The sequence below is a fragment of the Siphateles boraxobius genome, unplaced genomic scaffold (genome assembly GCF_051911475.1).
Source record: "Siphateles boraxobius isolate OS27281-9 unplaced genomic scaffold, OSU_SipBor_1 33, whole genome shotgun sequence".
Classification (NCBI taxonomy): Eukaryota; Metazoa; Chordata; class Actinopteri; order Cypriniformes; family Leuciscidae; genus Siphateles; species Siphateles boraxobius.
The window spans coordinates 11813021-11839681 of NW_027508953.1; the positions used below are offsets into that span (position 1 = coordinate 11813021).

Consider the following 26661-nt stretch of genomic DNA (forward strand, 5'->3'; position numbering starts at 1 on the left):
GCAACTGCTGCAGCCTACCAGTGAGCCTCGCATGTGACGTCGCGCCCTCTACGCGTCACAGCCTGCCAAAATGGGGGTGGCTTAGCGTATAAAAGTCAGGCTCGGAGGTAGGGCTGGGCGATATGGCCTAAAAAAAAAATCCCAGATTTTTTAACAAAAAATCCGATTTACGATTTAAATCGATTTTTTTCTCTCCCTACTTAAAATCAATCTGCAGATGACAAAAAAATTGTTCAAAACAAGTTTTAACTTTATTTTGTTTTAATATTCCCTTCTAGGATTTGATCTCCATTAAAGTGCGATCAGAAACAACAAACCAAAAACGAACTGAAGCGAATAGCCCTGTCTTATTGTGCTCAGCACCCATTCTGACACCCCTGGAATAGCCTCCCATGCTTTTACATATACAGCTAGGGGCAGAATAGACTCCCGGTTCCGATCGCCGCACTCCGTGGGCTTGGGAAACTGAACCGGAAGTGTGTGCGTGGCGCGCGCACCCTCGTATCTCGGGAACGGCGGCTCGCTGACAGCGGTGGCTGTCTGTGTCACTTGAGATGACCTGATTGCTTGTAAAGGAGAACATATTGTGATGATATAGTGTGCAAGCGGAGCCTGGGGCGAAGTGTTTGTCAGCTCGTGAGCGGGCACGTGACTTGCATTCATAACTTGGCCGCTGTGAGGCTGTTGCCGTGTCACAGAGCGGGCAGCGAGTAGGTGTGAGCACGGATTCGTGGGCACATTTTCTACATCTATCACTCGAGCGGCATTTGCCAGCTTTATGAGAGTGGGCTCTGTGAGCGTGTGAGACACGGGGGGCATCGTGTTTATGTGTAGGGGTGAGAACTGATTTGTGGGCACTTTTTCTACACTTAAAACACCAACGGCGTGAGCCAGATGACCAGGAATTATACTCTTTTTGAGATTTCTCTGGGTCGCGATAAAAACGGCGGTTGTGTGCAGGCGAGCGGGCTGTGTTGCTGCCTCGTTGGCTCGTCGTTGGACGAGACATTTTGACGGTGGTCCGGCCGCGGCGAGACCCAGCCGTCTTTTCCTCTCTGCTGTTGCTAGGAGGACTTCGCATGCTCGGGCTTCAGCACAATCTTGGGCCGGGGTCCCCGGGGGGGAGGCAGCCTGTGGCGGCTAGACGGGCTTAATCTGGGGCAGCCACCCTGTCGTCGCTGCGAAGGCTGGGGCTGAGCTGGGCGCTGGCTAGCGTTTCGTGCATGCGGCTCACGTGGGTGGCTTGCAGCGGAGCTAGAGCATCGTGGCAGGAAGAGGTTCATGGCCTGCGAGGTCTTCTGTACTTCAGAGAAGCGGTCGACGATCCCATTTACCGCTGGGCCGAAGAGACCAGCAGGGGAGAGCGGCGCGTCGAGAAACGCAGAGCGCTCCGATTCCCTCATGTCCGCAAGCGTCAACCAGAGGTGCCTCTCTGACGGTGAGCGAAGCCATGCATCTCCCGATTGCCTGAGCCGCGGATTTCGTAGCACGAAGGGAAAGATCCGTTGCGCTCCTCAAATCCGTAATGGTGGCTGGGTCCTTGCTTTTCTCGTCCCATTCACGGAGGAGATCAGCTTGAAGGATCTGCAGCACAGCCATCGAGTGCAGGGCAGAAGCAGCTTGTCCGGCGGCTGAAAACTTGCGGCCGACAAGGGCTGAGGTGGTCCTGCAGGCTTTGGACGGGAATGGCAGACTTTGAGCGCCATCTCGCAGAGGGCGGGCAAAGATGCGCTGCGACCGCCTCCTCCACTGGGGGGATAGCTTTTTACCCCTTCTCGGCGGCGCCGTCCACTTAGGAGAGCGCCGAGGAGACGTGTGAGTGGAGCCTCGCGGAGAATGGTGCGTTCCACGATTTAGAAAGCTCAGCGTGCAGTTCTGGTAGAAAAGCGCAGATCTGGAAACGAAACAAAATTTGGGCGCGGGCTCCTTAGGCGGTGACCAATCCAGGCCTAGTTGGTCGACGGGAGGCGCATGACTTCAACGTCCATGCCAGCCCGAGTCCTGCTGGATTCCTGAATCAAGGAGGCGGCGGAGTGATGAGAACTCGAACACTCCTCGCTGTCTGATGCCAGGATGGAACAGCTGTCACCTGGGTTCAGCTTCGTCCTCGAGGCGGTGTCAGTGAGGGCCGAAGCCGGCAGCTGCGCGTCCGGGAGGGGCGGAGAAGTAGAGAGGGAGGCTGGCGGGATGCAATCCGGCGAGCACTTCAATGTGACCTCAGGCTCCGGAATCCTCTGTGAACGGCGCTACTTCTTGCGTAGTCCAGAGGGCGGAGTGACAGCGTCCGTGGTGAAGGCCTCGAGTTGAGCCCGCAGGGTCGACAGCGGAAGCGTTTCACAGGGCTCAGACAGAGAGCGCAAATCACACGGTGGTCTCCAGTGCTTAGCGGGGCTCTGCACGAGCCACAGGAAAGACGAGGTATTTTGAAACAAACGCCTATCGCTCTTTTATGAGAGAGAGTTTCGCGGCGGCGAACACCCACAGAAGGCAAAAGCACTAAAAGGATACTCGACGTCGGATGGCGTAGCAGGCACGGAGGGCTGAAGGTGGCGAAGACGACCGGCTTCTTCAGGTGCTTTCCTCTGCGTGCTGGTCGCTAGTTTCAACGGCGGATGGCTTCTCTCAGAGTCCAGCGATGCTGAGAGCTTCGCTGAAGATGATGAAATCAGTGATGCAGCCTCCGAGCCTGACTTTTATACCCTAAGCCACCCCCATTTTGGCGGGCTGAGGGTAGAGGGCGCGACGTCATGCGCGAGGCTCAGTGGTCGGCTGCAGCAGTTGCCGCAGGGCAGCCAATGAGCGCACAAGATAGCCTGCTCTAGGTTTGCTGGCTGCTGCACTGCGTTGACAATAAATGAAAAATTAAGGATAATTTTTGGCTTCAATATCTCGAGAAAAGATGACTTTACCCGTAGCGTAAGCAACTTACGCAATACGAGAGAACCTCTCGTAAGAGAACTACAAACTTCACAATTTTAAGAGAGCACATGAGACATATGTTTCGAAACAAGCATTCAAACTTTTATGGAGAACGGACGATAGGTGGCACAATAACTGTTGAAAAGCTTTAAAAACCATGCAATTTTGGTAAATTGCCTACATTGGCTGTAAATCGTCTTTTCCATCTATAAACATAATACCTTTTTACATGCGCTTAAATGCCTTAAAGTGTTTGAACCCAGTTAATTGCTGCTTGCAGCTATATTTATTATTATTATTTACAATCAATAAGACCCCTTTCTCGATAATAACATCACCATTTTAAACTCTTTACAAGGTTCTCTTTACCTATATGCAGTTCATTTCATATTCAAAATGCACTGAAACTACCAAAACACTTCATACATCTCAAATCAACTCATTCTTCCATAGCACAAGATCTATCTGTTGATCGTGTAGTCCAACATTTTTGCTAGTTTTTGTTGTCTCAGTGAAAATCTTAACTTGTACAACTTTTAGTTTTGCCGTCTCGTATTTTGTCATTTCACAGTATTTCTGATGGTGATTTCACGAAGTACCAGGGGCAAAGTGGTTAGTTGAGATGTCACATGACCTACATCGTGCAACACCCCCTGCAAATTTTGTGTTTTGGATATTAGTATAGTTTATTTAGGGCGTGCAAAAGACTTTTGATTTTCTTATTTTTATCTTGTTAGTTAGGTATAGGATATAACTCAGGTCAGCCTTTGGTTTTGTTATGTTCTTTTCTTTGGCGCCGCTTGAGTCCCTTTTCCCATTATTTCGTTAAGCGTGTTGTGACTTGCCATCATCACCACACTAAATATCATTGGAGAGGAGCAGACCAGTACCCCCACCCAGTCAGGAGAGGGGTGTGTGAAAAGGTTAAATTAGTGGAGAGGGCTGCAGGTGTGGCAGTCCTCTGGTCTGATCCAGGTCTCAGTCCCTGCTATGAGGCGGAGACCTGAGTAATAGATGTACTAAAGTCTGCTTTGTTTACAACAGACTGCCAATTCCAGAGAATAGGAAAAGAGAGCAATGAACTAAAGAACATAGGGAAAGTACATCGGTTAGAATTGCGCTGCTTCCATCGTGTGACATGCTTTGTGAGTGTTAGTATAAGTAGGGTTTTGGAAGAACAGTGAAAACAGGTCACAAAAAAAAAAACAGATGAGAACAAGCTTTAGAAAAGAGGAAGTGGAGAAAGCAACAGTGATTTCAGTATTTGTTACCGCAATAAACAAAATGTTTACAAGCTTGACAATCACACCAAAATCAAATGAGGGGGAAAAAAAATCCTTAAACACAGCTGTACAATTCTGTTGCTTGACTGCTTCTCCTGTTAGAAGGTTTGAACCGGTTTAACAGTTTTGAAATGAGTATGAAATGTGCATATTGGCCTTTAGTTACATTAAGTTTTGGCAGAGGTTGTATAAATGATTAACAGTCTATCCCACATTGATAGTCTGTTGTGCCCATTGTGTGAAGAGTTTAAGTATTGAGAAGGATCCTAGCGATTGTATTTAAAAAATAAAAACCTAATATGAGCTTGTTGAAAATGTAATGAGATACGCATGCATGTGCTGCACATGATGTAAATGTAAGTGTTACTTTTTCAATTTAGGAAGTTGTCAGGCCTCATGACAGTAGTTTCACAATCATTCATCAGGAAGCCTTGTCCTATGAGAAATTTCTTTCTCAATTATTCATGATACCCCTTCTGTTTACTGTACTAAGGCAGAATAGAGACTGCTAGAGATGTACCACAATTGTTTTATTTAACTGAATTTGAACAATATTGCCTCCATTTCTGATTTTGAAGTGATATGCTTGTTTTACACACAGAATGTAAAGGGTTTACACTAAACAAATTCAAGCCATGGTTAAAACAACTGCAATAATTTTACAGACAACAAGAAAAAACAACAACTAAAATTCAATAAGTACTGTACACTGTTTGCCTCTTCTGAAGAACCATCACCAATGATAATGTGAAACTATAGATTACTCTGTGATATGCGTGTATTAAATTGTGGAGAGCCACAGTTACTTTCATTGAGTACAAACTTACTATTACTGAGAAACCGTTACACCTAAGACGGCTTACTATTTCACCAGAGGAAATCAAAGAAACTCCATGGCAAAGAGAAAGCGCACATTGCTTTTAAAATAATCACAAACCTTTATTGTGTGAACAGCAGTCAAATGACAATGGTAACATAACCGATATTTCTTTAAAATCAATCTACTGATAAGCATTTGCTTCAGTGACTGGAGACAATACATCTTGGGATCATAATGGTCAATGTAAAAGAGTCCTCACATTTCGAGCCCGACCTTATCAGTATAATGAACCGAACATGATTTTCTAGCTGTTGGTCCTTGGGAAGGTTGGTTCATGTGCCTAAAATGACTTAAGTGATCCATTCATGTTGGTCTCTGGGTAAATTAGTGCAGTTCTCTATTCATGTTGGTCTCTGGATAAATTAGTGCAGTTCTCTATTTTCTTTTACTCTCTCCCCCTTCATTTTTCTTTTTTTTCTTTTTTGTGGACTATGTCAACATTCATCTCAAAACACTAATTTCAAGGTCTTTAGTCTTTAAAGGTTCTGGTGACCATGCATTGGTTTCTACACCCCAATTTCTTCTTTCAAACATCACTTCCTCTCTCACTCGTACTCGGCGATCAGCACCATCATTCCCACCCCAAACAGCAGAGCTAGGATCTCCAGCATTGATTGCCATAAACTAGACCGTCCAACCAGCAGCTCTGGGAGAACCGTGACAGTTGCGATATAAACAAAGCCTCCGGCGGTGAAGGGGAGGATCCAGGCTGTGGCCGCAGCACCAACTCCTTCAGCCAATAAGGAGCAGGCAGTTCCAGCTAACGCACCAATGGCGGTGAGAAGCTGAAGACACATGGCCTGATGAAAACAAGAATGAAGAATAATGGTAAAGTAAAAACAGTGATGTTTAATAAAATCAACATTAAACATTTTGTAACCATTTAACTTTTGCTATATTCTTTGAAGTGGCTTTATAAGCACAGTTTTCTTCCATGTTTCGATCCAAAGTGTCTCTGTCTCTCTGTCTCTCTGTCTCTCGGTCTCGCCAATAGCGTTGAGTTTATTTTACAGAGAAGCAAAGCCACATCTAACAGCTTGGGACAGCCAGATTCTTATGAAAAGATTTAATATGAAACTATAACATTTCTTGAATACCAGTTACTGCAGTAAAACAGTGATAATGGTTATTCATTTTTGGGGCAGTTGTGGCCTAATGGTTAGAGAGACGGACTTGTAACCCGAAGGTTGGGTTACCATACTTCGCCTTCACGTCACTTCACTTCAAATAATGGTAATGATGTAGTTTGAAAAATCTTGTAACAGCTGTCTCCTGTTCTCTTTTTCAGTGTTTATAATACCAAGGCTATCTAGTCACTGGGGATGCTTGGGCTCCTAAATAGCACTCTAAATGACAATATTCTGTGCAGAATTCAAATGGGTCTGGAATGCGATAGAGGGAAGACTGGCTGAATCATGCATATGATACACTCTGCAGCACTCTGTAGAAATGTGACAATCAGTTGAAATTTTGGATTATAGTCTCAAAAAAGTGTTCATCATTTACATGCATTTTTAAGTCTTGCCAGTTTTAAAGTTCAAGCTACTGACAATGCATACACACACAAAGTGCATGTACAGGAAACTGCCTGTCAAGCAATTGAGTTCTCTTTCCCGCATTAATGCGATTAATGGTCAAATAAACAAAGTGGGTTATGTCTTAATTGAACATAAGCAGCAGACAAATATACCTCAAGGCATAAAATGAAAAAAAAAAAAAACAATCTCTGGTGTTGACTAAATAACTTTAACAACCTTATTTAAATCAGTAAGTTAAGGCCATTGCACACTGAGTCCGAAATTTTCGTATGCGTTTTTTCGTGTTCATCAGCCTAAAACTTTGTCACGCATAGAAACTTTGCACACTGAGTCTGATGCGTATTTATTAAACCTTTGCGGAAAAAACCCCGCAAAAAATACAAAATGGATTCGTCAAGCAGTGAGGATGATTTTGTTGCCCCCTCTCTTCTTAAAAAGAGAAAAACAAAGAGGAAATATTGGGTCCATCCAATCCTGAGATTGCGCAGAGAGGAAGGAGAGTTTCAGCTCCTTATCAAGGAGTTGCAAAATTATCCCGAGCGATTAAAAATATACCTCAGAATGTCAGTGGAACAGTTTGATGCTTTGCTAGCGATACTGGAGCCACATATTAAAAAGACCACCACGATAGTTTTTATTCTAGATACTTAGTTTAGATACTTTATATTCATTGTGTCTTTGTAATCCGCATTTTGTTTTTCATACAGGACTTTGTGCTGCGAGACGAAGTGTATCAACTTGTCAGACGCCATTCTGGATTTTTTCGTTCGCTTGTACGGTGGCTCAGAATTGTCAAAAAACCTCTCAAAATGCTGGCTGTGGATATGGAAAACGCAGAAAATCTAACCCAATCCGATTATTCTTTTTTTTTACGTGCAAAAATTTCGGATGTGGATTTTGGACTCAATGTGCAATGGCCTTTAGTTTTCTGCAGTCATTTTTCTGATGTGTCTCAGTGATGTCGTAATTAGTGGTCGACCGGTATGGGTTTTTTAATGGCCGATGCCGATATCTTAGAGAGCAGGGTGGCCGATGGCCAATATAAAGCCGCAATTTATTTATTTACACACACACACATATATGTATGTATGTATGTATGTGTGTGTATACGTGTATATACAGGTCCTTCTCAAAAAATTTGCATATTGTGATAAAGTTCATTATTTTCCATAATGTAATGATAAAAATTAAACTTTCATATATTTTAGATTCATTGCACACCAACTGAAATATTTCAGGTCTTTTATTGTTTTAATACTGATGATTTTGGCATACAGCTCATGAAAACCCAAAATTCCTATCAAAAAATTAGCACATCATGAAAAGGGTCTCTAAACGAGCTATTAACCTAATCATCTGAATCAACTAATTAACTCTAAACACCTGCAAAAGATTCCTGAGGCTTTTAAAAACTCCCAGCCTGTTTTATTACTCAAAACCGCAATCATGGGTAAGACTGCCGACCTGACTGCTGTCCAGAAGGCCATCATTGACACCCTCAAGCAAGAGGGTAAGACACAGAAAGAAATTTCTGAACAAATAGGCTGTTCCCAGAGTGCTGTATCAAGGCACCTCAGTGGGAAGTCTGTGGGAAGGAAAAAGTGTGGCAAAAAACGCTGCACAACGAGAAGAGGTGACCAGACCCTGAGGAATATTGTGGAGAAGGACCGATTCCAGACCTTGGGGGACCTGCGGAAGCAGTGGACTGAGTCTGGAGTAGAAACATCCAGAGCCACCGTGCACAGGCGTGTGCAGGAAATGGGCTACAGGTGCCGCATTCCCCAGGTCAAGCCACTTTTGAACCAGAAACAGCGGCAGAAGCGCCTGACCTGGGCTACAGAGAAGCAGCACTGGACTGTTGCTCAATGGTCCAAAGTACTTTTTTCGGATGAAAGCGAATTTTGCATGTAATTCGGAAATCAAGGTGCCAGAGTCTGGAGGAAGACTGGGGAGAAGGAAATGCCAAAATGCCTGAAGTCCAGTGTCAAGTACCCACAGTCAGTGATGGTCTGGGGTGCCATGTCAGCTGCTGATGTTGGTCCACTGTGTTTTATCATGGGCAGGGTCAATGCAGCTAGCTATCAGGAGATTTTGGAGCACTTCATGCTTCCATCTGCTGAAAAGCTTTATGGAGATGAAGATTTCATTTTTCAGCACGACCTGGCACCTGCTCACAGTGCCAAAACCACTGGTAAATGGTTTACTGACCATGGTATTACTGTGCTCAATTGGCCTGCCAACTCTCCTGACCTGAACCCCATAGAGAATCTGTGGGATATTGTGAAGAGAAAGTTGAGAGACGCAAGACCCAACACTCTGGATGAGCTTAAGACCCCTATCGAAGCATCCTGGGCCTCCATAACACCTCAGCAGTGCCACAGGCTGATTGCCTCCATGCCACACCGCATTGAAGCAGTCATTTCTGCAAAAGGATTCCCGACCAAGTATTGAGTGCATAACTGAACATAAATATTTGAAGGTTGACTTTTTTTGTATTAAAAACACTTATTTTATTGGTCGGATGAAATATGCAAATCTTTTCAGATAGGAATTTTGGGTTTTCATGAGCTGTATGCCAAAATCATCAGTATTAAAACAATAAAAGACCTGAAATATTTCAGTTGGTGTGCAATGAATCAAAAATATATGAAAGTTTAATTTGTATCATTACACTATGGAAAATAATGAACTTTATCACAATATGCCATTTTTTTTAGAAGGACCTCTATATATATATATATATATATATATACACTGATAATCATATTTTTTCAAATAAAGACTTTTTTTTTTACTTTGACTTTTGACAAGGTAACGCTAATTTTACATATAGCACACAGTGAAAATGACATGAGTATGACACAGTGGGCCACTTGATATAGCACAGCATATTTTAAAATGAAGGATTTAAAGTGTTTCGATCGAGTCTCCTGTGAAGCTGATCTTCTGTTCACATTCACTCACTTCACATGACCGTCATTCGCAGTAACACGTTTATGCAGGCTACAAATGTACACTTCACAAGATATCACAGCTGGATTTGATTAAATCTGCAAGGCTTGTGAAATTAAATGTTTATTAGATATTCAGAGATTTGTTTAAATTATGAAGATGCGCATTGGCTGAATGCTGACGGTAAATGAGAAAGTATTTTAGCCTGATTGTTTGCCTTTTCGGTTACAAATAATATAAAAGCAAACGTATTACTTTTTCGCATACCATTTACTATCTTTGACCAGTTCTGTAGCCACCGGTTCTGTCTAACAAAGTATTAGATGTGACTGACAGAGATCGTAAACTAATGAAGACGGAGAATGTGAGTGAGCGCTGTGTGATCAGGCGCTGCCGTTCTCTTCTCAGGTGCTGGTGTTCTCAGCGCCGCCCGTCAAAATAAAAGTCTGCAGCACCGTCAAAATAAAAATCCCGCTTCCAACACATCGGCCAATCAGAAAAACATATCGGCCGATGCCGATATTTAAAAAAAGCCAAATATCAGCCGATATATCAGCCGTGGCAATATATCGGTCGACTACTAGTCATAATTCTCCTCCATTTAGTCAGAAGAGACTGCAGATTTAAAAACTGTATATCTTCTGAAAACAAAAACATTTAAATGCTTTCAAAAGTAAATCAGTTGACTGCCAGATCCTAAAGCTAGTAGATATGGACTGCAACCAGCAAAACCTTAATTTTGATTTTGTTGGGACTTTAAAGACAATTTAAGTTCATATTACATAAGCAATTTATAATCTTTATAGATATTAACTACAATGATAACTGGATGATGAAAAAACTAAAGTTCTGTTTTTTTATTTTATTTTTTATGTCATTCCAAACCCATTTGACTTTCTTCTGCGGAACACAAAAGATATTTTGTAAAAGGTTTCTGAAGAACAGTTTTGCTTACCACTGACTTCCAACTGTATGAGAGAGAAAAAACACTGATATTTAAAAAATATTTTCTTTTATGTTCTGCAGAAAGAAAGAAAAAAAAGTCATACAGGTTTGGACATGAGAGTGAGTAAATGATAATAGAATTGTTTTGGGTGAACTACCCCTTTAAACTGTACGTACATTTGCCCCAAACCATATATTGACAAATCCACTCTCTGGAGCTCCATACCTCCTTCTTTGTGCAGCCTGATTGGACAAGAATTGCAAAGTCTCCAATCTCGTGAGGTACTTCATGTAAGAGGATGGTGATGGTGGTAACAGTACCAACTGCTGGACCAACAAGGAATGACGCTCCAATCGCAAGACCATCCGTGAAATTGTGGGTGAAATCAGCAGCCAGGTTCAGATAACCAGACACTTTAATATCTTTAGAGCCAAAGAGAAGTGGAGTTATTCTGTCAGCAAAACAGCAGCACTGACAGACAGAAATAAAACTCAAATACTTTTTTAGACTTGAGTTTCCATACCAGAACTTGTCTCTACAGGTTTCTTATTGGATATGTGTTTCTCTTTTTCTCCCTTCTCTCTTCTCTTGTCATCCTCTTCATCACTATCCTTTGCCTGTGGAGCAGCTGAAAACAAGACAAGAAAAGATTTTTATTGTATTTGGAAACCTGTCAAGAATATCCCGATTACTCTCTAAATAAATACATAAAAATAAAAAAATTTTATATGATTTTAGCACCAGCAACATTGTTAGTAATACAACATTATTTTCTTGGCCTGCATGCCGCTTCGCTATGCGACTGGAAACAGCTGCTTCATTGTGAGCACTGATGAGAGCAGCAAGTTGAAATTTTTGCTCACATTTTACCTCACTTGCACGTTAACTATGCAAAATATTTTTGTTTTTGTTATTTTTGCCTAGACCCTGAGTTTTTATTCAGTGTGCGGAAACAGATCAATCTATGTTCATGAAATTTAATTCTCAGAAAAGCACTGTAGATACAACAGCCTAAAGAGACAAACACACATTCTCAGTGTTATGGTGCACTTGTTCTTATTTCGGCAAGAGAATTTGTTTGGTCCAAATTCTGAGAATTGTTTGGTGCTCTACCATTCCTAATTGGTGAGTGTTCCGAAAGTAGAAGCGATTTCATCAAAAATAGCCACCAGGTAACAACCCTGATTAAAACAGTTGTTCCAATTCTAGAGGGATGCTGCATTAAGAATATATGTTAAGTGCTTTTAATGCATATATGAATATATGTTAGTGCTTTTCAAATTTCAAAATTTGATTAATTCAAGACTCTTACCATGAGAGTGAGAGTGTCCTCCCTTCAAAAGACGGACAAATTTCTCAACCACTAGAAATGCAACAATGCCACCCAGCACCCACAGACCAACTGACATCATGTGACCATGGGCATCACCTGTGATAGAAATTAAGCATTTATTGACACTGCACAAAATAAAATCTTTTAATAAATTCTATTCTTGTATTTAATTTGACCAGACTATAATCTCTGTAAAAAAAATAAAAAGTACAAGTACAAAAACACCAATTTCAATAACTGAACAATGACCCACCATGGGAGTGACCATGTGACTCCTCACTACCATGTGAATGAACAAGTGACTCCTCGCTGCTTTGTGATTGACCGTGATGAGAATGAGGTTCTGTGTTGAGATAAAATCAAAAGGAGAAGGTCAGGCTGGTTAGCATGGACCAGTTACTCAGATTGTAACTACATTTAGCTGCAAAAAGCAACCGTTCAAAAGTAGCCGTGACTTCTGACAGCATCATAATTCTTGTTATTATAGACCAGTGTTTCTCAGCCAGTTGGTTGAGAAAGAAAAGCGGGTTGCAATACCGTTTTGAGCGGGTGTAGACAAAAATGTGATTCTAAACTTATATTTTGTGTGAGACTTTTATTTTGAAAGATGTGTATGAAAGCGTTGACTCTTCTGTCAGAGTAGTTGAAGTAAAGAGTGCCTGAGAAAAAAAAAAGTGTTGTGCTGATTCGGTATCTGCTGTCAGATGAGATGCTGTCAGGCTATATGTCATTATCCTAATGTTGATTTCGTAACGTGTTACGAAATAAAAAGTCTCTCCTCTTTTCTACTTTCTACTTTTCTGTCCTGTCAGACATTATATTGTGCTCGCAAAACTTCACTATATAAAAAGAGCAGATGAAATTACAAGCATGCAGCATCATTGTTACATTGTCAATTGGTAAGTCTGCGTTACACAAATTCTTGTGTAATTAGGTAACTGTAGTTTCCGTTTCCCCAAAAAGCCACAGGCTCATACTAATACAAATTCTTGTGTAATTAGGTAACTGTAGTTTCCGTTTCCCCAAAAAGCCACAGGCTCATACTAATATTATATATATATATATATATATATATATATATATATATATTAGTGGTGGGCATAGATTAATTTTTTTAATCTAGATTAATCTCACTGTAATCTTGATTAATTAAGATTAATTAATCTAGATTAAAATGGCTCATTTAAATTCTGTCTAAGGCATTCAGAATATGTGTGCAACCCAAATAATGACTGAAAGGGGGCTTTTACACTGGGCTCGTTTGCTGCGGTCCGAGCCCGGGCGCGATTGTTCCCGGCGCCCCCCGCAGCTTTGGTCTGGTTTCACACTCAACTTGATTCTATCGAACTCTGGTGCATTTGCGTGCATCTTACGTAATTGCAAACGTGCACGGCGCATGATAGAAAACACGACGTGGGTCAATATATTGTGTTTTTTTATTAATTTGGTGCTATTATTCATAGCTGAGTAAACAACGCAGGTTAACTGTGTGTGTGTTTCACATAATCTGTCTTTCCGCTGCTTGCAAATGGACTCTTTTGAGGAGACAGTGGATTTCCATTAATTTGTTGCCCTGATTGCACGCACTATGCGCGAATACACTGCAGACTCACTCTTGCTCGTTTCCACTGTAAATCTTCATCCCTTACGTGGGTTTTATTTAACTAAATACATCATAATCAGCTAAAACGCATGCGCAGGATACTTTACTTCCTGAACAAGTGCGCATCCGAGTCCGTGTTGTTTTCACATACACGCGAATCGCAGCACGGTTCGGGAGCAACCGAACTCAGACCACCTCCTCCAGGCAGTCTCGAGTTCGATACCCCAGTGTGCACCTGGGTCCCATGACAGCGTTCACATTAGCGATTTTTCATGCGAACCGTGCCCCGTTCCGAACTAAACTGCCAGTGTGAAAGTCCCCTAAAAGTAGGCCTAAGTCTTTGAGAATGGGTTTCTCAAGCCAGGTGGCGCATTAGACCAGTGGCTCATCTCCTGTTGCCAAAATGCATCACAAACTGCTTGAGAAAGCTGTTCTACTATGATAATTGGTGATGAAAATAATTCAAGTTCAATCAGATGTACTTGTGTTTACTATTGGATACATCTTTACATTTAACTGATAGAGCTGTGCAGACGGGCTTGCCTCGGTTGCACTCAAACATAGTAGTTTAACATTACATCAGTGCTTAGCCCGGCATCTACCGCATTAGCTAAGGGATGCTTTGCGTTTAGGTGGTACTTGAGATTGTCAGCTGACTTGAGATTGGAACGCTTTTCAGAGAAGATAAGGTAACTTATTTTAGCACAATTCACACCCAGCGGTAATTCAGGAAAACAAAATCTAAAAAAATGCTCCACATGAAACTTTGGTCTTCCGACCTTTTTAACATCGTATCGATTTATTTTGGTTAATATGTGTGAGGGAGGGAGAGCAAGATGGTGAAGTCTTGTACACTTTCGCCTGGCTCCGAAGTGAGAAAGTGCGTGCGCGACCGGGTCTCTCTCTCTCTCTCTCTCTCTTCACCGAACTTGAGAGAGCAAGACAGCGCTTAGTGTGGAGATGGTGAAGTCTTGTAGACTTTCACCTGGCTCCGAAGTGCGTGCGCGCGCCTCTCTCTCTCTCTCTCTCTCTCTCTCTCTCTCTCTCTCTCTCTCTCTCTCTCTCTCTCTCTCTCTCTCTCTCTCTCTCTCTCTCTCTCTCTCTCTCTCTCTCTCTCTCTCTCTCTCTCTCTCTCTCTCTCTCTCTCTCTCTCTCTCTCTCTCTCTCTCTCTCTCTCTCTCTCTCTCTCTCTCTCTCTCTCTCTCTCTCTCTCTCTCTCTCTCTCTCTCTCTCTCTCTCTCTCTCTCTCTCTCTCTCTCTCTGAAAACCCCTGTTTATGCAAACAGGAAACAGCATAATTTGTCTTGTTTAGTAAAATAAAGCCAAGCTTTAGATCGTCTTTTCAACTCCATATTTACCTCCTCTGCTTAAATCGCTTTGACATCACGAATGACGCACAGATGCGTATAGGACGACTCGCTATGGTGCCCGATAAAGGACAACAGGGAAAGTTGAGTTCGCGGTCTGTATATTATGGCTGGGACTCGGAGCAGGAGCATCGATAAGAGGAATCGTTAACGTCGAGGGCATACAATATCAATGGTTCGTAAAACCATTTTACCATTAGAATTAATTAACTAATCAACATTAGAATAATGACATATAGCCTGACAGCATCTCATCTGACAGCAGATACCGAATCAGCACAACACTTTTTTTTTTCTCAGGCACTCTTTACTTCAACTACTCTGACAGAAGAGTCAACGCCTTCATTAACATCTTTCACCAATGGTTCGTTCAATTCCCATCCCTACCCCCTACAGTGCAATTCGGCTAGGTATAAGTTACATCATAGCTTGCGTAGTATAGACCCAGCTCAGCTCCCAACCAAACTTTGAGAATAGATTAACGGCGATATTTTTTTTATCGCCTGATAAGAGTCTCACATTAACGCTGATAACGGCCCACCACTTATATATATATCACTTATATGTCAAACACAGTATTAGTATGGTGTTCCTAATAATCCTTAAGGTGAGTGTATATACACTCAGAGTGTATGTATATATATATATTAGTGCTGTTTTTAGTGCTCAAATTATAACAAACAACGTGTATATATTATTAAAGATTCATTGTGCAGTCAGCTTCATTGATAATAACAGAGTTGTGTGAGATCGCGATGAACTGATGTCAGCTTTTTAGGAATTATTAAGGGAGCGCACTTTGCGCGCATTCAGTCATGCCAAACCATGCACGCAGTAGCCTGCTTGCTTTTATATTATAACAGTGGTTTGTGTTTTAATGCTTTAATAACAAATAATTTATAAGGAGCATGCTGATGTGTATGGTGGCGACACGTGGGCGAAAGTATTTGGAGGTAACGTTAGCCTACAAAAAAAGTCTATTTGCGGGCGGGAGCGGGACAAAAATGTTGCGGGCGGGAGAAAGTAACATAGAAAGTAGTTGAGAACGTCAGTTATAACGACCCACGTATTAAAAAAATTTGCACGGGCTCGGGTAGGGTCGGGCTTGATTTTTTGGGCCCGATCTAAGCTTTACAATGGATGATTTCAGACAGAAGCACATGGATACCACAGCTAAGAACAATTTTACTGCCGGTCCACTTTTCCATGTTGATAAGAGCATTAAAATTAGAAAAAATAATGGGGAAAATAGAAATCAAAGGACATTTAGAATAGATAAATATGTGCGATTAATCGCGAGTTAACTACGGCGTTAATGTGATTAATCGCGATTAAATATTGTAATCGTTTGACAGCACTAATATATATATATATATAATGTGTATATATATATATATATATATATATATATATATATATTTATATTAGGGCCGGGACTTTAACGCGTTAATTAAGATTAATTAGTTACAGACTCTTAACGCGTTTAATCTTAACTAACTAGTTAAACATTTTTCAACATTTTTCCGCACCGCGGAAGGTTTCTCACTGGATGAGTTTCGGCGGACCGATTATACTTGAGCACCAACTAGCGTTCATGACTACAGACAACAACAAACCACAGTGAACATGAGCGAAGAAGCTGACGAGACCGCTTTGGTTGGCCCTGTGGTTGGAAGCGTCGATAAGAGCATGGTTGTGTGCAAGTTATGAAACAAGGAATTCGCATATCACCGCAGCAGATCGGGTCTCAAGTATCACCTGAACGCAAAACATAGAGCAGCTAGCGTGGACCTATAGGCTACCTGAATTTCTGAAATGTACTATATTTCTAAATATGCTGTTGCGACACTTAATGGCAAAAATTGCACTGGTCTGCTGGACTTGGTTGAACAAAAATAAAAAATATTTTGTTGCTTAAGCTTATGTATTCAGTCATTATTCAATGGTATACTAAAAATCCATGTGAAAAAAAAATACTTCTCACTGTTCTAAGGTCAAATATTTATGCAATTAAATCCGATTAATTTCGACTAATTAATTACAAAGCCTCTAATTAATTAGGTTATTTTTTAAATCGAGTCCCGGCCCTAATATATATATATTATATATATATATAGGTGGGCATAGATTAATTATTTTTTTAATCTAGATTAATCTCACTGTAATCTTGGAATTAATGTAGATTAATCTAGATTAAAATGGCTCATTTGAATTCTGCCGGAGGCATTCAGAATATGTGTGCTACCCAAATAATGACTAAAAGTAAGTCTTTGAGAAAAGTTCGCCTCGCGTAGGGATGTGAATTTCTGCCAAAAATGCCATTCGACAATAGAGGAGCAAAAGTCGAATATCGTTCGAAGAAAAAAAAAAAAAAAAACACACTCACAATGACAGAAAGGGAGGCCAATTTCATCTTTAGCGATTTGTCATCAAACAAACTGTTTATTAATTGAACGAGTAACATGTTTTTGTCGGTTTTTTTTTAACATAGTAGGCTAAAAAAACAATAAGCACGACGTATAGGCTACAGTCCGTGTTTGCATCGCCAAACCAGATGCTCGTTAGATCAAAAAATAATGTCATATGTCATTATGATTTTATGTGAACCTGCCTTTACCGGCAATAGCCTCCTCCTTTTTGAACAAATTAGTTTTCAATCAATGTAAACTATTCATTTGACTATGCCCCTGCGCAATACACGCACATTACCGCGGGATGGCGGGTTCATTTCATAAACTGTACACAATGTAGGGCTGAACGATTATGGAAAATAATCTAATTGCGATTTTTTTTAACCAATATTGCGATTTAATAATAATAATGATTTAATTTACTTTAAATTCTTTACCATCTGTATTAGTCGACAAGGACAAGCAATAAATCATTGTACAGTAGGGATGGGAATCTTTAGGCAGCCCATGATCTGATCTAATTTTTTCCTTAATTAATCTTAATAACACTTAATATATGTATTTAATTACATTTGTAAATACATACTTAAAAAAAAAATATATATATATATATATATATATATATATATTGTATATATAACACATTTAATTAAACCAATTACATGTTAAGAATTTTAAATGGGCTACAAACTAATATAGCTTCAAAATATACAAGCTAGTAAATAAAGAGGAACAAAGAAAAACATTACAAGCAATAAACAAAGAGTGATTTCAGTATTTTAAAGTAGGCATTCTGAACATTTTCCATTCAAGAGCTGGAGTGATTTTCCCCCTATACGATAAGCTGGATTCACACTAATGCACATATCTCTTTTGAAATTGTAAATGTGGTTTGTCCTGTTGGTTTAAGATATAACTGACCGTGTTTACATTAATTTTGCGTCAAAAGCATTTTGAGATGCAAGTACATTTAATCAACGAGTAGCTCACAGCCGCATGCACGAGCACTCTTCACAAGGCGCGCGTAAGTATTTTAAAATGAAAGCAGCTTTCTCAGTGATTTTCATATTTTTGATATATAGGCCAACTGCATTCCAAAAGACATAAATAATGCCTTTGTTTGTGGAGCATTTGTAAGGAAAATTCCGGCGGCCAAGACCGCGCACTTCAAGAGTAACATCAAAGCGGCAAAATCTGTGCAATGAAGCCCACGACTGGCCTTGTATTTCGCTTAAACCCCGAATTTTATGAATGCTTATTTTTCGGAAGGTTCGAGCGGTGTTGTGTGTGTGTGTGTGTGTGAGAGAGAGAGAGAAGAGAAATTAGAAGCAAGCAGAATGCGGTTGTTTCTAAAGCACGCGAAGCGTCATCACACATCCATGTTTAAAAACTAAGCTCAGACTCGATTCTGAAATTCTCTGAATCGATCCAGAAATGTTGGAGAGAGACTAAATAACACAATATCACATACATAAAAAATAAACTGTTCTTTCCTGTATGCCAGACCTATGCGTAGCGTGCCAAGTTGATGCTTGATCTGCAGACTGCTTTTCTCTCGCGTACCACGTGACCAGTGTAATCGCAGCTTTTGCGGTTACAAAATAGCATTTCATCATATCGCAATATTATCGCAAATGCAATTAATCGTTCAGCCCTAACACAATGGTAACCTTAGCTTATTTAACCTGTTAACCTTTGCCAGTGCACCGACGCTCTGAAATGTCATACTTCATACTTTTTAGTAGTGCTATCGTGGCGTAATAATTTGCTTGGTTGTAAAATGTATTACCTGAATGAAATAAAATCGAATGTATTGTCCTGTGGAATAATTCATTCACAGACAGCATACGAAGATGTTCAACTAATAAATATCTTCATCGCTGGCAAAAATATGATGCATTTGCAGATTTGCTTTCACTAGACTAAACTAGATCCACTGCCACTTCATCCAACGCTCTTGATGTTCTTAAATCTTCCAGTTACGAATCCGAGTCGAGTGTGATTGAATGCGCTTCAGACGATTCAGTGCGTGAGGAACTGAACAGATCATTCAGACTGATTCGCGAACCGATTTAGACAGATCTACCAACTTGTTTGATGAATCTTTGAACAGAATCGACTCAAAAGGAGTGATTCAATTGTAAATTGAGCATCGCTCATGCTCATACAAAAGATACAGCGCCCTTGGAATAAATTCATTTAACAACATGTAATTACATTAAAATAAAGTAACGAGAGGAACGTCGCCCAACGTAACATGTAAAAGTATACACCTTGTGTCCCTGACAGGAAATTACCCTGCTGCGCGATCTGTGACAGTAGGCGCGGTGTCAATTATGTCAAATATAGGCTGTACACATGGAATTGCGCGAAAATATAACGATATTCGAAAAATTCATTTTATGATCCCAACCCAACTTTAAGAATAGATTAACGGTGATATTTTTTTTATCGCCCGATAAGAGTCTCACGTTAACGCCGATAACGGCCCACCACTAATATATATATATATTTATTTATTAGGGGTGTAGGGTATCTGGACTATGTCAGGACGACTCATTCACTTATACATGTAAGAATGCTTCTAACCTCTCTGACTCTGGTCCATAACTCAGGCCGGGCACCACAGAGTCTGTTCCTAATGGCGTTCATTGACACTTTCAAAGCGAACTGAGTTAAAACCAAGCCTTCCCCCGATCTCCTCAGAGCCAGGCCAGGCGACCAGAAAGCTCTCTACGAAACGCACACACACATTCCGCACCCAAGCACACACACATATCCAAGGACTTTCACTAATTTCCTCATTTAGTAGACTTTACTGAGATATATTTGATATGTTGTTATGTTCGTCCGATTGCCCAGGTCCTATGGAGGGATCTGTGAGTGTATAGTAGTTCTAAACGAACTACAAGGGTTTTTAATTATGCTTTTTAATGTAACTTTGCAATATAATCCTCCTTACATGTCTTTCTTGATACCTACAGAATGCCCTAGAGCTGACCAAGCCATATATGTATATGAACATACCGTAAAAAGGTATTTTACTATGTTGTACCATATTTTGGAATGATTCTGACCGAATTCGGGCACATCCATAAAACATCTAAATGACCGTCCTGACAAGACAAAAGAAATTCTGCCCGCCAAAGTTTCGTTGAATGTCATTGGCCAGGGCTCCCCACAGAGGTGTGGACTTAAGTTTCTTTAAGAGAACTGACCCCCCTGCCTTCTCTCTCTTACTTCGTTCTCCTCTTCCTTGCATCACCATGTAACTCCTGCGTGATCCCCCTCCGGGGATCCCTTCCTTTGTTTATTTAAGTTTTATTTTTCCTTTCTACTTTCATTTCCTCAGACAAGTAAGTGAACTTAGCCTGAATTGTTTCTTTGGTAATTTACGTCCGAGATCTTTAAACCTTTGTTTGAAAGTGCGCGCTCCAGACCATCTGCAGACCACGTGACGCTCCGACGACACACACACACGAAACGAGGCCGCTCACCCACGCAGCAGTTTCCAGCAACTGAAGAGAACTGTGCAAGTATATTCGTTTTTCGAGCTTTCAGAGCATTAAGATGTGTTTCCGTGTTGTCTCTCAAAGGGTTTAAGGTCTGTAATTTGCCACTGATCCTTCCAGATTCTCTCTCTTTATTGATGCATTCTCTTTCATTGTTGTTGCATTGTGTTGTAAATACATTTTACATGTTGTAAATACAACCGTATACGTAGTCTTCCTTTATTAAATTCATTTTATTAATTTATTGATTCTGTCTCTTGCTCATATACAAGTCCCTTTAATGTAGGACCAAAGCTACGTGCTTTACAAATTTATTGATACTTAGAGGTATCGTTATAGAACAGGAAAGTTATTCCTTGTGGCCAGAGGAATAGCTCCTCTTGAAAGTCTATAAAGTAGGATAATTTTGTGAGGTTTGATGAGATCGAATGATCAGGTTTGCAGGACAAACAGATGATTTGGTCATAAATTAATCCCTTTTAAGATTATCCTGACGATGGATCTATGCTAGACATATTTGATATATTAAATATTTAATTATAATCCGTTTTGATTAAGTATTGATATACAATTGAGCTCATTTTAACCTGTCTGTAAAATATAGTCTACATATGCAATTAATTATAATCCTTTGTGGTTAATTGTCTAAGTACATATATGAATGCAGATGCAGGGAACATATTATCCCTTTTTGGGAGATTTAACATGTATGATTATCTGGGTCAAACCCATATGAATAATTATTAATTGTAAATTACAAATTTTTGAATACACATTCCCAAAGCCTGACCCTGGTTCCTTACAGGGGTGTAACGATACATGTATTCGTATCGAACCGTTCAGTACGAGGCTTTCGGTTCGGTAATCGGTACGCATTACAAACCGAACAATTCGTTGGACTATTTTCCTGCCAACCAAAATCCGCGCCGGCGCGAATACCACACCGTTGCGCAATATCAAATGGCAAACGTAATGAAAGCGGAACGAAGCTGCGCTACTCATTTTCTGCTTCACGGACCATTTATCAGTTTGGACCAATGTCAGTGCAGCGCGAGCCGATCTTGAACAAGCGACACTGTTACTACAGCGCTAAGAGATCCTTGTGCTTTTTTCAGTTGCTTATAAACATATGAATGGCAAAGGTGTCATTACACTATTTAGCACAAACAGGGCTACCATAATATGTGAGCAACATGTATGTACATGTTTGTATTTTTGAGAGAATAATGTTTATGCATGGTTATTGAAAAAAAATAAAAATTTAAGTTTCTGAAATAAGGCCACAAAACACATACTAAATATGTGTCCACAATACTTTTGACTAATGGATGTTGTCGACTAGAGTTTTTGCTTCAAAACGATCTGAAAATCATCCTGCCTGATCATTCACATAAAACAATAGATTGATTTAAATTTTGTAAAACACTTTTTGTTTGGAAAGGCAATATGCTTGGAGGAGTGAATGATCTAACATGATCATGAATAATTATGTGGTTCACACCAGAGAAGATAATGCCCCGCATAATGAGCCTTTCAATCAGTTGTGTCACACATATATATATATATTTTTTTTTAGGGATGTCAATTTTCACAAATTCCCACGATCGATTGTCGTTTAAATCATTTAAACGATCAATTAATCGATTAATCATTAGCCTTAATACTGCGATATGCGTCTACTGCAGTGGCATATGGCCAACAGCATGACAGGGTCTGAAAATGCTGCTCAAAACTACATGTTCCTCATCAAATGAATGAGAATGGTTTTTAATCTAAATAAAGGGCTAGTAGGATTGTAAAATGTTTCGATGCGATTGATCATTTATTTAAATTAATTATTCCATTATCAAATAACGACTAATACAATGCGTCGCCAACGGCGTCTCATATGCGTGCTTGTCAGAATGTGTGACTGTCGTGGACGCGCTTTTCCTGGACCAACGCACTGAAAACAGCAACTAAACCCAATTAATTCACAATGATTTAATAAAATGGTGCTCTCATGTTCTGTAATATGACAGTCCCAATCATCGTTATTATTAGCTGTGCATTAATGTTTGAGCTGCATGCGCTGAATGAATACCGGTAAACTGGAGCACTTTGCTAGCTCATTATTTAACTCAAAGAAATGCATCCTATGTGAGATTAATAAATAAAAGACAAAATAAACATAATATTACAAATGATATCTGCACAAAATTACGAGAATGCATAAGTGAATTTGAACTAAGTTACGCGCCATTCAGAAAGATTCATGTTGTGGACGCACTCTTCCTGGAGCAACGCGACAGCAACTAAACCAAAATAATTCAGGGTTTTATTACAATATTGTTCTCTTTATAGTGTTATGTAATATGACAGTCCCAATAGTCATTATTAGTCGTGCATTGCCATTTGAGCTGCGCACGCGCAAGCTGAAGAGGATCACCGTACACTTTACTACATACATTTTTAACCAAATGCATCCTATATGAGATTAATCATTAACATCCCTAATATATATATATATATATATATATATATATATATAAAATCTAAATTTAGATTTCTAAATCTCTCGGAATCTAAAACAAAAATCCAGAAAATCACATTGTATGATTTTTAAGTAATTCATTTACATTTTATTGCATGACATGAGTATTTGATACATCAGAAAAGCAGACATTACTATTTGGTAGAGAAACCTTTGTTTGCAATTACAGAGATCATACATTTCCTGTAGTTCTTGATCAGGTTTGCACTCCTCCATACAGACCTTCTCTAGATCCTTCAAGTTTCGGGGCTGTCGCTGGGCAATACGGACTTTCAGCTCCCTCCAAAGATTTTCTATTGGGTTCAGGTCTGGAGACTGGCTAGGCCACTCCAGGACCTTGAGATGCTTATGGAGCCACTCCTTAGTTGCCCTGGCTGTGTGTTTCGGGACGTTGTCATGCTGGAAGACCCAGCCACGACCCATCTTCAATGCTCTTACTGAGGGAAGGAGGTTGTTGGCCAAGATCTCGCGATACATGGCCCAATCCATCCTCTCCTCAATACGGTGCAGTCGTCCTGTACCCTTTGCAGAAAAGCATCCACAAAGAATGATGTTTCCACCTCCATGCTTCACGGTTGGGATGGTGTTCTTGGGGTTGTACTCATCCTTCTTCCTCCAAACACGGCGAGTGGAGTTTAGACCAAAAAGCTCTATTTCTGTCTCATCAGACCACATGACCTCCTCCCATTCCTCCTCTGGATCATCAAGATGGTCATTGGCAAACTTCAGATGGGCCTGGACATGCGCTGGCTTGAGGAGGGGAACCTTGCGTGCAGTGCAGGACTTTAATCCATGACGGAGTAGTGTGTTACTAATGGTTTTCTTTGAGACTGTGCTTTGAGACTTTCTTTGAGACTCTCCCATACCCCTTTTCCACCAAAAAAGAACTGGTTCGGAACTGGTGCTGGTTCAAAGTTAGTTCGGAGTTGGTTCAACTTGCGAACCTTCTCAGAACCGGTTTGTTTTCCCACTGACTAGACCGCCCAGCGAACGACGTCGTTACGTCACTGTGTACGTCGCCATACAGAAACGCTTGCAAGTACATTATTTTGGGATTATCTCTAACTTGTGTACCATGAAGGCTTTAAAAACAATCGAAATAAGTAAGTCTTTTAATCTTTTCCTTTGTTATGTAATCTATTCTGATTAGTTATGTACCTCTGTCTTGTCTTTTATTTCTTTCCGTTTATTTGTTCTATATTTTGACTGTTTTCTTCTTTGCTTACATAATGTTTTCAATAAAAAAATAAAATTTAAAAAAAGCTAGAAACGCTTGCGCCAACTTCAAGCATAATAATTACAATGGTGGACTACATCGTGTTTCTGCAAATGTTTCTCCTGGCTTTGCGGTCATAAAATATGTTTAGGACACATCTAAACCCGCCTCCAGCCCCGCCGTAAGCATGACACGGTGGTAAAAGAACGGTTCTCTGGTTCTAGTCCAACAAAGAGTTGGTGCCGCTTTGGAACCAGTTTTCCTGGCCGAGAACCGGTTCTTTGGCTGTCGAAACACAAAGAACCGGTTCGCGAGTAGGCACCGGCTCCGAACCGGCTCTCAAAATGCTTTGGTGTAAAAGGGGTACCAGTTCTCTTCAGGTCATTGACCAGGTCCTGCCATGTAGTTCTGGGCTGATCCCTCACCTTCCTCATGATCAATGATGCCCCACGAGGTGAGATCTTGCATGGAGCCCCAGATCGAGGAAGATTGACCGTCATCTTGAACTTATTCCATTTTCTAATGATTGCGCCAACTGTTGTTGCCTTCTCACCAAGCTGCTTGCCTTTTGTCCTGTAGCCCATCCCAGCCTTGTGCAGGTCTACAATTTTATCCCTGATGTCCTTACACAGCTCTATGGTCTTGGTCATTGTGGAGAGGTTGAAGTCTGTTTGATTGAGTGTGTGGACAGGTGTCTTTTATACAGGTAATGGGTTCAAACAGGTGCAGTTAATACAGGTAATGAGTGGAGAACAGGAGGGCTTCTTAAAGAGAAACTAACAGGTCTGTGAGAGCCGGAATTCTTCCTGGTTGGTAGGTGATCAAATACTTATGTCGTGCAATAAAATGCAAATGAATTACTTAAAAATCATACAATTTTTTGGATTTTTGTTTTAGATTCCGTCACTCACAGTTGAAGAGTACCTATGATGAAAATTACTACTTCTACATGCTTTATAAGTGGGAAAATCTGCAAAATTAATCAAAGTATCAAATACTTGTTCTCCCCACTGTCTGTCTGTGTGTGTGTGTGTGTGTGTGTGTGTGTGTGTGTGTGTGTGTGTGTGTGTGTGTGTGTGTGTGTGTGTGTGTGTGTGTGTGTGTGTGTGTGTGTGTGTGTGTGTGTGTGTGTGTGTGTATATCCAAAGATAAATGAAAGTCAAAAGCACATTTTTAGTACATAGTCATACCTGGAAACAAATCCTGTTCAAATAGGCTATATGGGCCATTCTACAGAATTGGTTCAAAGTTAGAAACATCTTGAAAAGAAAATTTTCTTTTTCCATACATTTCTTATAAAGTATTATTTTTTCAAGTAGGCCAATACATATTATCATACCTATTTCAAAGGTAAGGATTTATTAGTTTGATATAACTTGCATTGGAACAAACACTATAATAAAGTTGATGAGTTTATTTTTGACAAAACATACTAGGCTATATATTTAACATATGAGCAGAAACTGGCTAACAAAAGCTTATTTGATGTCTATTTTAGAGTAAAAACTTTATAATCTATCCAAAACTAGTCAACGAAATGTTTTCTTTCATATTTCGTTTGTAACATAGGCTAGTAAACAACAGCGCCCATGTGCCGTTAATTCATTCACACACAGAAACGTGATTCAAATTTAAACAGTCTTTTTGCGTTTACAGACACTATTCCATATCGTGATTAGAACAAAGCACAAGAATAAAAAACATACTATTCACAAATTCTTAGCTGGATCCGTTGCTCCTCGAAATTAAAATAAACCAGCACTTGTTCTGAGGTAAATTTCCCGGGATTACTCCTCACAGCCTTGCAAGACGACATAGTACATTAATCTGATTAAACTTGGTGTGTTATCGAGTTGATGTGGGCGTTGACACGTTTGCATGCGTTGCCTCAGATCATTTGCGTTTGAATAGCGTGCGCTTCTCCCCTCCCGACAATCATAGTTCAAGTTTAAAATATCTTGATGGTTCTACAGATTGTCTTATCAGATTTTCCTGTGGTGCGAGACGTAGAGTGACTGAATCTGCGTGGAAGAAAGTCAGAGCCGCCCCAATTTCGAGTCGTAAATATTCAACATGTTCAAATCATGTTGTGTTGGGGGAACCCAGAGGACAAACGTGCACAAGCTCTGGAGATTATCAAGTGAAACAAAACAATACCAAATCAGAAA

The 26661-nt window shown here is 40.4% G+C and overlaps 1 protein-coding gene across 2 annotated transcripts in view; it reads right to left on the reverse strand.

Annotated features, from left to right (window-relative positions):
* Positions 1–4713: 4713 nt before the first annotated feature.
* slc39a7 (solute carrier family 39 member 7) overlaps positions 4714–26661 on the reverse strand; it is a 36539-nt gene continuing 14591 nt past the window's right edge. Inside the window, exons 4-9 of one of the 2 annotated variants that reach the window (XR_013190175.1) lie at positions 12105–12194; positions 11831–11947; positions 11042–11146; positions 10744–10940; positions 5472–5882; positions 4714–5433 (exon numbers count right to left, since the gene is read on the reverse strand). Coding sequence is in view for 1 of the 2 variants with exons in the window: in XM_077195553.1 (XP_077051668.1) it covers positions 5628–5882; positions 10744–10940; positions 11042–11146; positions 11831–11947; positions 12105–12194 (764 nt within the window). In the remaining variant the exon portion in view is untranslated. Of the gene's footprint in view, positions 5883–10743; positions 10941–11041; positions 11147–11830; positions 11948–12104; positions 12195–26661 lie in introns of both variants that reach the window. The other variant, XM_077195553.1, reaches the window with a different exon arrangement.